The sequence below is a fragment of the Lepidothrix coronata genome, unplaced genomic scaffold (genome assembly GCF_001604755.1).
Source record: "Lepidothrix coronata isolate B3197 unplaced genomic scaffold, Lepidothrix_coronata-1.0 Scaffold93, whole genome shotgun sequence".
Classification (NCBI taxonomy): domain Eukaryota; kingdom Metazoa; phylum Chordata; class Aves; order Passeriformes; family Pipridae; genus Lepidothrix; species Lepidothrix coronata.
Genome location: NW_016690273.1, coordinates 2,729,815 through 2,739,842, shown reverse-complemented (window position 1 = coordinate 2,739,842; position 10,028 = coordinate 2,729,815). Strand labels below are relative to the sequence as shown.

The window sequence follows — 10,028 nt, the reverse complement described above, 5'->3', positions numbered from 1 at the left end:
GAAAGAAAGAGAAAGAAAGAGAAAGAAAGAGAAAGAAAGAGAAAGAAAGAGAAAGAAAGAGAAAGAAAGAGAGAGAGAGAGAGAGTTAAGTTCACATCAGTCACAAACCGAAACTCGAAATCTCACTGCAAGTATGTCAGCACTGCACAGAAGGCAGAAGAGCCCTGTGTTGGTGAACACATGACACTCAAAACCTAGAGATTCTGAGTGAAATGCATCTGGAAAAACAGCTGCTGACAACAGTTCCTGTTGATTCCAAGCTGGGAGAGAAACACTACACTTTAACTTCAGATTTCTACTTTGTTTCCAGAAAAACAAAAGAAACTTTCAAACTGCTGTCAGTCTTTAAAACCAAAATTCTTTGAACACTGAAATACATTGCATGGGCTAAAAGCCAAATCCTATGATTGTTGATATCTTTACTGAAGATATATTTTATTTCTATTTACTATATTTCTCTTTTTACAGAATTTGATTAGTGCAAAGTTCAACACATAAAAGGAAACTCTTCTTCTGAATTTTAAATTTTGATTTTTAATTATTATACATCAGTAGCTGAAGAAGCTGCAGCTCAGCTGTTTATTGGCAAAGAACATTCCAACACAGTATTTGAACTTTAGCTTAGAAATTATTTTAGAAAATTCTAAGGAGAAAACAAGATCCATACTGCTCATAAAAGTCAGTTCTGTACACACCTGAATCTTCTTGTTTCCCCTCACCCACCCATACTTTACCATTTGTCCTCTTTAACAAATGTGGGAACAGTTCTTTTGGTTTTGTATCTTTTGGGGAATGTTTCCATTTTCACAACATGAATTGCTGAAGCTAAAAAATTAAAGCAAACTCACAAACAACCCAAATAAGGTGCAGAAAGAGGCGTTTCTGTTTCGTTTCACCTCTAATTCCTTATAAATAAATAAAGTAAAAAAAAATCAAGGTCTATAATTGCAGTAATTTCAGTTATTGAGTAGTATTTGGATACTTTTCTTAGTATGACCTATTGTTGTAACCAGCCAGTGTTAACAAACTGATTTCCAGTCAATGGAATAAAGCAGCTCAGAGTACACAAAATACTTATTTTGAGGAAACATACAAAAATCACAACTATTATATAAAGAACTCTGTTATAATTATATACAAAATAACTATCAAAGCATTTGGTTCATACAGTGCTGCTGCAAGTTATGGAATGAACTACTTGATCCAAGAGAGCCAGTGCTAGAAATGGGTGCCTGGGCAACCATCTCAAACCTGTCTGTTTGGGGACACAGAACAGCAGTTTGTGTTCATTAAGAAGTTGGAACCATAAGGTAAAAGGAAAGGAAGTTATACATCCAAAGGCAAACAAAAAAAGACTTCAACAGTGTTAAATTCCCTGCAATGTCCCATTAAACCACATTCAGAACATAAATGGCAGCTGCCTCCATCCCTCCACTCACAGAATTTTGTCTGCCCTCTCCAAAAGCTTCTTGGGACTTAGATGTCCATTTAGACACCTGCCCATCCCAAATTCCCAAAGTCAAGTGTGACGACTTCCTACTCCATCTCAGGTAAGAGTTTAAACTGGTGTCTTGAAGAGAAGGAATGTGCAGTTTGTGAACCCCAGGTCATCTGTTCCACATTCCTGCCAGCCCATAGTGAAATGTAACCACGTTTTGTACCAGGATAACCAAACTAACTCCACTCTACAGTGCAAAACCTGAAGTAATACTGTGATAGCTCTTGGAAAGGTGCCCACAAGTAATCCTTGTGTTAATACTTTAGACTTTGTATCTCAGTGTGCCACCCAGAAAATCTTACTCAGAAAAGGGTGCAAGCATCCACCCTGACCCAGTGCAAAAAAATTTCTGAGATTCTCAGAATTTCTGAGGTTCAAACACGGTCAGTTCCTTCCCATCATAGAACTCTCTCAGTTGGTTCAGCTCATATTTTATGGAGGGTTCCTCAATCTGCATCCCAGGCTCCAGAGCGTTCTGTCCGACTATTTTAAGATTCACGAGTTTTATTTTCCAGGTGTTATTCCTGACGGGGCAGTTGATGAGTCCAAAGATTTGCTCAAAGATGCCCAAACAAGTGTTGTCTCTGTGCACTGTGCCAGCCACTGCCACCAGCACCAAGCCATGAGGAGACATGGCATATTTGAGGCCATTGCCATGCAGGTTGGGGTTGAAGAGAAGACATTCCTCCTTCACCAAAGAGAGCAGCCGAAGGCTCACCATGTCTGCACCAACGTACTGTTCCATGTTCTTTTCCGAAGTGTTGTAGCAGAATTTCATTCTGGCATCCTCCCAGAAATGCTGTGGTCCCCACGTATCTTCAGATTTTACTCCCAAGGGATGTTGAGAGTTCAGGAGTTCAAAGTACCACTGACAGAATTGTCCTCCCAGACCACCAATGTCATCTTGTGGTGGCTTTCCTCCCTCTCCATGACTCTGCAATTAAGCAAAATTTTTTCTTAGAACTATTTAGCCTTAAAATGCAAAATTACCACTCAGAACATAAAATCATGCACGTACTTATTTTAAACATTCTAAGTATTCTTCAAGTGTTCTGTGACAGAGAAAGCTCAAAGTAAAATCTCATTTATTTTTAAGAACATGATTATCTTATATAGAGAACCTAGAGAGGTTCTTTGAATTAGAAGAGTGCTTCAGTTTTGTCTTGGTCTCCTTACAAACAAAGAGAAAAATCCTGGTTCCAGTGAAAAGGGGCAGGGGAATGATTTTCAACAATATCCATGAGACTAAGATTCTCATACTGAGACAAAGTTTCTGCTGAATAAAGTGTCCGGGTTAGTAACTTTTTGTTGTCCTTTACATTTCCAAAAGAATGTTCCAGACCCAACCTAAAAAGCCAATCTCATATTAAGGCACATGAATTTACTGAAAATTGCTTATAAATAAGGAATTGTGTTGACAGGTTTTTCCTTTTTCATGTTGCCTTCGGCCTCTTCTTTTTGGTACCTTTTAATTTGGTGAATTATGTTGGTTTCTGCATCTGCTGAGAAGAAACTGATAAGAACAAATAGTATCTATTGAGAAGTTACCTTTTATTCAAATCCTAATGCTGACAGAATAATGCCAATTTATGGGGGTATTTTCCCTATGTCAGTGGGATGTGATAACAAAATGCACAACTAATCCAGGAAGAACTGAAACTCAAAACATTAATGTGTTCCAGAACTTTTTCTCCACCACACGATGTACTTACAATTTAGCCCTTTTTGGTAGGAAGACTGCCAAAAATCATCCATAAGATGTTTGCTAACTAACAAGAGATGTTTGTAGTCTTCACCAAGTTTGTTAACTCCAAAATCTAGTAAGCAATACATTACCTGTGTTTTAAGTTTTAAGTAATTAAGCACGAAAAGTTTTGAGACTTCTACATAGAAATGCTGTATTTGTTTCACCATCAACTGTAATTAACTTCTAATTGTGTTACATCCAAGATAAATAAAATACTCAAAGTTCATCCCACCGCCAGGATTTGCTAAATATCAAAGTTTTGAACTTCAAAATAACCCGGAATTGCCAAAACACATTTAGTTACACTGTGTTAAGTTTTACTAATATCAAAGGAAAACAAAGCACAGGGATCTGGCACTGCTACAAACTTTGCAATTCAATGACATATAAATTTGCTAAAATCCAGTTGGAGCTGTAACTGCAAAAAAGTTACTTGCGAATATCCTCTATTTTAGCTCACAGTACAATCTAAAAATTAAAAGCCCAGAGAAGACCCTACACATTAGAGTTCAAATGCACTAATATACTGTGTGAAACAGAGTAGAAGACTGCGCTCTGCAAGTGATACACTGGCACAGACACCTTTAAACAATGTAATTAAAGAAAACTCACAAAAATGTAAAACCCAAACAAAACAAAAAAAACCCACCCCAAACCAAAACAAAAAACAAAACCCCCAAACAAACAAAAATAAAAGAAAACCAAAACCCAAAGAAACAAGAAAACCCCAACCAAACCCAAACCAAGAGTTAAAAGGATCTGGTATCTTCCTAAACGCATCTGAAGGGCCCCATTTTGAAGGTGGATTACAACATTTCCACGGGCGTCCTGTGAAAGCAGAGCTGAGCACCCGCAGGTTTTCCAGAGAGCAGGACTCACCTCTGCATGCGGTTTTGTCTGCCCTGACTCCAAGGCTCGAGCTGAGAGCTGCCCACTCCAGAACTGCCTCACACGGTCAATGAGCAGATGTTTCTCCAAGGAAGGAGGGACTGGAATTCCTTGTGCTGCCAAATACTTAAAGATTATTTCTCGATAGACCTTCCTGCGTCTCAGAAGTTCTTCCACATTCTGGCTGTAAACCAGAATGGCATGAATGGCTTCTGCAAGCAAAGAAATGGAAGTTAGCAGGTCCTTCTCTCACAGTTAAAACCCAAATTAGACACAGGACACACCTGAAGACTTGCAAACATGTTTGGAAAACAGTGCTGTTTTTACTGAATACTTTTTTGCCTTATAATCTCTAATTCCAGTATCCATGACTGCTTGGAATTTAGTATGTATTATTTAAGATTGATGAAAAGGATGCAACTTTTTCTTCCAAATGGAATCACTAATATTCTTCAAATATTCTTAAGGTGCTTATAAATCTCAAGTGCTTCAAGAAGAGTAACAATTCTTACACACAATGCACTTCTTCTATATTTAACTTCAACATAAGGTCATTTAACATGAAATCATTGAGGGGTTCCTGCTTTATGTCACCACACAGCCCTTTAGCAAAGGTTGATCTTGGTTTCCTTCTCCATTTGAGAAGCTCTGGGATATTTCAAAAGAAGCCACCCCGCTGTCTTCTTGGAAGCAAGATTACATAGCACAAGAAAAACCAGGCTTTTATAGTTCCTCTGAACATGGGATGTGAATCTTACATCCTGCATCAATGGGTAGTTCACAGGATTTGGTCAAAGAACACATTGTTATTCTGAAGAAAATGCAAGTTTTCAAATGTTCCCTGAGAACAGAAAATGGACAGAAATGCAGACAGAGAAGTAACCAAGGTAATCTCTGATTCCTTGTGCAGTTCTTTGAACAAGAGTTCTAGCACCAAAGATCTCAGTCAGTGGCAGAATTCGGAAACACAACAAACTTAAACTCACTTTTAAAGCAGTTGCAGCAGAGAGTTCTCACCTGCACTGAGGCTGGTACTTAACAAGGGACTAATAAAAACCCTAAATCTAAACAAGAAGAAACTAATAGCTAAAGTTAAAAAAAAAATTCTTGTAAGGTAGCCTACAACCATTGGGAAAACTAGACAAAAAGGCAAGGAACAAGCCCACAGGCAAAAGACCTTTTAAAGAAAAAGGTTTGGCAAATCTTACATGTCTCAGTTATATCACATGAAACAAACTCAAGGTTTTGGGATTACTATATTTCAGAGCAACATATTGAGAGAGTTAGGCTTAAAAAACTTAACCTAATAAAAATAATAATATAATAAAATAACCCTAATAAAATAATAAAACAACTCTTATAAAAAATTAACAGTTATGAAACAAATCTTAGCAAAGCCACGGAGGGTGGTCACAACCGGGAGTGTTCTGTTCTGGGAAGAGCTAAGTTCAGTGTTAGATTTGTGTTTTACCCTTTCAAAACCTGAAAGCAAATGTCATTAACACCAATAGCGAGAGACTCCTGAGCTTTAAATACGTTCTGAAGGGGCACAGCAGGAGCTGCCTGGAGGAGTGAGGGGGTCTAAGGGAGGAAAAAGAAGCGCTAGAAAGCTGAAAAATCTCCTAGTTTAGGGGTTTAGAGATGTAACAAGAACTGACAGTATTTACAACAAAAACCCCACAGAGCCAAGTGATTTAAAGAAGCACCGGGGAGAGGAACTGAGGTAGCCAGCGAGGCAACACCCAGGTACTTTTTAACTTGTCCTGAAGGAGTTTACAAAGTGGTCACTTAGAACCTGGGGGTGGATTCAGACAGAGAAGACACCGAAGACCACCAAGACCCTCAAGACACCGTTATAAGGACATGCATATATGCTAATAAGTGTTGGGAACGGTCCTGAATACGTAACAGGGAGGCGGGGAAGGAAGAATGAATAACCATGCGATGCTGACATATACCCTGCAGTGAAATCCCTGCGGAGAAACGACTCGCGGGGCACCCACCCGGCTGTGCTGCTGTGACCGTGCAGCGCGGCCTGATAAAATCATCGATTTCTAAAACTTACAAATGGAGTGTTTAAAAGTTAAAAGTTTCCTTTAAGCGCCGCTTTTAGGGCAACACCAGCAGCCACCGCGAGTTCCTCGGCCTGAACGACTCCCAGACCCTCAGCAGCCCAACCCCGGCTCCCAGTGGCGACCCCCGAGCAGACACAGCCCCGCCGCCCGGGCAGGGTGCCCGGAACCCCCCGGGCATCCCCACAACGCGGGCCGAGCCTGGGCCCGGGGCAGAGCCCGGCAGGCGGTACACGCTGTGCCCGGAGCCCCCCGCGCACCTTGCCGGCTCTCCGGGTGCACCATGCGGCTGGTGACGGTGTCGGTGAGCGCCATGAGCTCCTCGGTGCTCAGCAGCTCCAGCAGGGCCCGGCAGCCCGCCCGCTCCCGCTCGCTCAGCCCCGGGCCCGCCATGGCCGCCGCGGCAGCGCCGCCCCGGTGCGACCGCGGGCGCCGGGTGGAAATGGCGGCGGGCGCCGAGGTTCCGTGTTGGAGCCTCTGGGCTCCTCATGGCAACCTGAGGAACCTGAGGGGGCTGTGGCCGCCCCCCCAGCCCGTTATATACGTTATGTCTTGTGTGTGTGTGAAGGGTTTGTAATGAAAGAGCTCTGTAATTAACCGCCCTCCCCTCCCGCCAGCTGGGCGGGGGAGGGCATTGTCCCGCTCTGCTCTGACCTGGGGAGGCCTCACCTGCGATATTGGGGCGTTTTGGAGCACAGCGATACATAAGGAAGATATGGAGCTATCATAGTGTCCAAAGGAGGGCAGTGAAGATGGGGAAGGGGAAGCCAGATGAGGGGTGGCTGGGGGCTCTTGGTCTGTTCAGCCTCCTCATGGCACCCACATGAGGGAACAGAGGGGCAGATATTGTTCTCTTTGCTCTCGTGACCAGGGACAGGACCCAAGGAAATTGCTTTGTGAAGCTTTATCAGGGGAGGTTTAGGTTGGATATTGGGAAAAGGTTTTTCACCCAGAGGTTGGCACTGAACAGGCTCCCCAGGGCAGTGGGCACAGCACCAAGGCTGACAGAGCTCAGGGAGCGTTTGGACAACACTCTCAGGCATGTGGTGTGACCCTCGGGGTGGTCCAGGAGTTGGACTTGATGATCCTTGTGGGTCCCTTCCAACTCAGGATGTTCTGTGATGTTATTCTATGATTTCTAGTTTTACTCCCCTCGCCCCTCTGGCCAGTGGGACATTGCCAGGAAGCATCCTTCTGACCCTGGGCGCTGGCTCGGGGCACACGAACATGGCCCCTCCTCGCAAGCGAAGAGGAACAGAAAGCGAACCTCCCACAAGTGTTTACTTTAATGACAGTTTCCCATCGTTGATGCAGAGCCCACACACCCAGTCTTGTCAGGGTGTGCCTGGAGTTGGAGGACTCCTACAAACAAGGCTTCCAGCAGGATCCAGCTGTGTGCCAGATACTCGGGAATGGCTCAGTGTGCCTGCTGTGGTCCAGGCAGATGCTCGTGGTGGAAACAGCCTTTGGAAGTCAACTGAGAAGCTTCAAGCTTCTATGGTGGTCGCTGGACCAACTCGGTTTTGAATATCTGACATGCAGCCCCTGTGGCATCGAGCAAATCATCCACTTGTGACTGAGGGAGCTGTGGGACCCCTTAAGAACTCATGCCAAGCAAGAGATACACATCCCCAGGAGTGAGAAATCTGACAGCACAGCACATGCCTAATGAAGTTCTATAAGTCAAAGGTGCTTTTTTTTTACCACATGCAAGGCCTCAGCCTTGTGCTGCTCCTCTACTTGGCAGTATTTTCTCTGCCAGGGGCAGAAAAACCAGTAATGGTCATTTTATGAGTGAGAGAAAGAAAAGGAAAATGAGGAAAGATGAACAAAAAAAGGGGAAAGAAGGCAGCAGGAGCTTCAGTTGAGCTATGTGCCAAGAAAAATTAAGGGGCAACGAGTGCTTGACATTGGTGTGGCAGAAAAAGGAGCCCTCTCATTAACCCCATGTTTTAATATGGGTGTGTAAGGAAGGCACATTTTGGTGCCAAAGCTGCCTGTAATTTCAAAACCAGGAAGACTTACTGTATTCCGTAAAGACACACAGACCTGCAGATTCAAGTTATTGCACATTGCAGATGATGTTATTGCACAAACCACCGAACTCATCACTGTGGTGGGCTCTGTTCAGATCTGTAGCAACAAATGCCTGCCCTCAAGATCATGTAAACCTAAGACAGAACACTTACACATTCCTACCCCCCATACTACCCATATGCTTTACATGCTTGTGTCCTCTTTGAGATCTAAAAACAGTCCCTGCAGATCTTCAGGTTCATCAGAAGGAAAACCAACACACATCCAGCTTGAGGAACAGCTGCTCTCTTGAGCTGGAGCAATGAATTCCAAATAAACCAGAAACAGCTGACCCAATTTTGCCCATGAATTGCAAGTCCAACATTCAGATAAAAACTGAGTCCTAAAGCATCTGGAAAGACTGAACATAATAATGCTTATTGTCTGCTGGGCCAAATTTTATTCCATACATCCAGTGACTTGCACGCTCTTCATGTACAAGACAGACCTCCCACTACAACATGTAGTGCATCATTCTACTTATCTGTGGAGTTTACAGAGCAAAATCCTCAAAAATGGGACTACCTACGTGTCACCATGTTAATTGAGCTGTTGAAATTCTGAATTTATTAATCTCAATCCTGCAAATTAAAAATTAGAAAATGCATCTGAAAAATATAAATTCATTTTGCTCGTATTTCAACAAACCTTTCTAGATTTGCAGCCTTCAAGGGAATAATATCTTGTTTTAAATCAAGGCCAGCCCTTTCAGCAGGATTATACATGCACCTTGCAAGTGCCTCCCTTTGGAGGTGGTGTTGGGAGAAAGGGAATTATTTCAGAAGTAGGTGTTGTGTTTTTTTTTTTTTTTCCTTTCTCACAACTTGGAATTTCCTACAGTTTTTATACAAACTTCTAATTGACTTGAGCATTGAGCAAGAATTTAAACTAGCATTCCTAAAGGGGAAGAAACAGGAAAATTATTAGCCTACATGAACCTAAAGGTGAATAGAATTCTTGGAATATTAAACTGCTGTCTTAATTCAAGGAGCCGTTACAAGGGATCCTCTTGACCCACCAGATTTTTTTTACATTTTCTCTCTCCTGTTCAGTTGAGCAAGTGGATGATAGAGCAGCTTTGGTGTCCAGTCATGGTCAAATCACCACAATTCCTTCAAACACTAAGCAAAATAAATAAGAAATTACAATACAAGCAAACACATAATACATTTTAGTGCCATCTGTAGAAGCAGCTGTTTTGTAGGTGGGCAGAGTCATAAACTATATCAATGTAAAGGATATTTGCATACTTAAAATTACACTGGCCACTGCATTAACTGACTCTACCACTGCAATCCTACACTAAATTTTTCAGAAAGTTAGCTTACAATAATAATGTTGGTTATGCTGAGAGCCAAAGGTGACAGGTATGGCCCGAAATACATAAATAATAAATAAATACTGTCAAAATAGACAACAGCAGGTGGTAACCATATGATGGACATTCAGTTTCACTGTACCTCCCACTCAACTACATTTCATAACCTTTATACCTATTTATATAAATATACTTACAAATTGATATTTATGTATTTTATACCTGTCATAATTGATGGTTATTTTTTCCTACATAATTCTAAAAATAGTTCCCAATGATCTTTTCATCAACATACAAAATTCAGTATGTACAAAGTTACCTGCATACTCAAGAACCTCAAAGTTGGCCTTTGTCTTAAACTTAATAATAATAATGGCCAGTCTTCGCGAGCAAAGATTTGGGAAAGGTCATTGACCCTTCGAGCCTGCG

The 10,028-nt window shown here is 42.1% G+C and overlaps 1 protein-coding gene across 2 annotated transcripts; it reads right to left on the bottom strand.

Annotated features, from left to right (window-relative positions):
* Nucleotides 1-890: 890 nt before the first annotated feature.
* CUNH3orf38 (chromosome unknown C3orf38 homolog) lies at nucleotides 891-7,044 on the bottom strand. 2 transcript variants are annotated; one of them, XM_017821879.1, is made up of 3 exons: nucleotides 6,875-7,044; nucleotides 4,125-4,345; nucleotides 891-2,432 (listed from the first exon to the last, which is right to left on the bottom strand). In XM_017821879.1, the coding sequence occupies exons 1-3, from the start codon at nucleotides 6,909-6,911 to the stop codon at nucleotides 1,857-1,859; spliced, it is 834 nt and encodes a 277-aa protein (XP_017677368.1). In that variant the 5' UTR covers nucleotides 6,912-7,044; the 3' UTR covers nucleotides 891-1,856. The 2 variants fall into 2 exon arrangements, with proteins under 2 accessions (XP_017677368.1, XP_017677367.1); XM_017821878.1 differs by lacking the exon at nucleotides 6,875-7,044 and adding an exon at nucleotides 6,466-6,598.
* Between the last annotated feature and the right edge of the window lie 2,984 nt (nucleotides 7,045-10,028).

Bases quoted from the DNA above. Each gene is read 5' to 3' on its own strand.
- CUNH3orf38 (XM_017821878.1), bottom strand. From the start codon at position 6,598: ATGGCGGGCCCGGGGCTGAGCGAGCGGGAGCGGGCGGGCTGCCGGGCC. The intron at 4,346-6,465 runs GTGCGCGGGGGG...CTTTGCTTGCAG, and splicing joins GCACCCGGAGAGCCGGCAAG to AAGCCATTCATGCCATTCTG. The intron at 2,433-4,124 runs GTGAGTCCTGCT...GCTTAATTGCAG, and splicing joins AGACAAAACCGCATGCAGAG to AGTCATGGAGAGGGAGGAAA.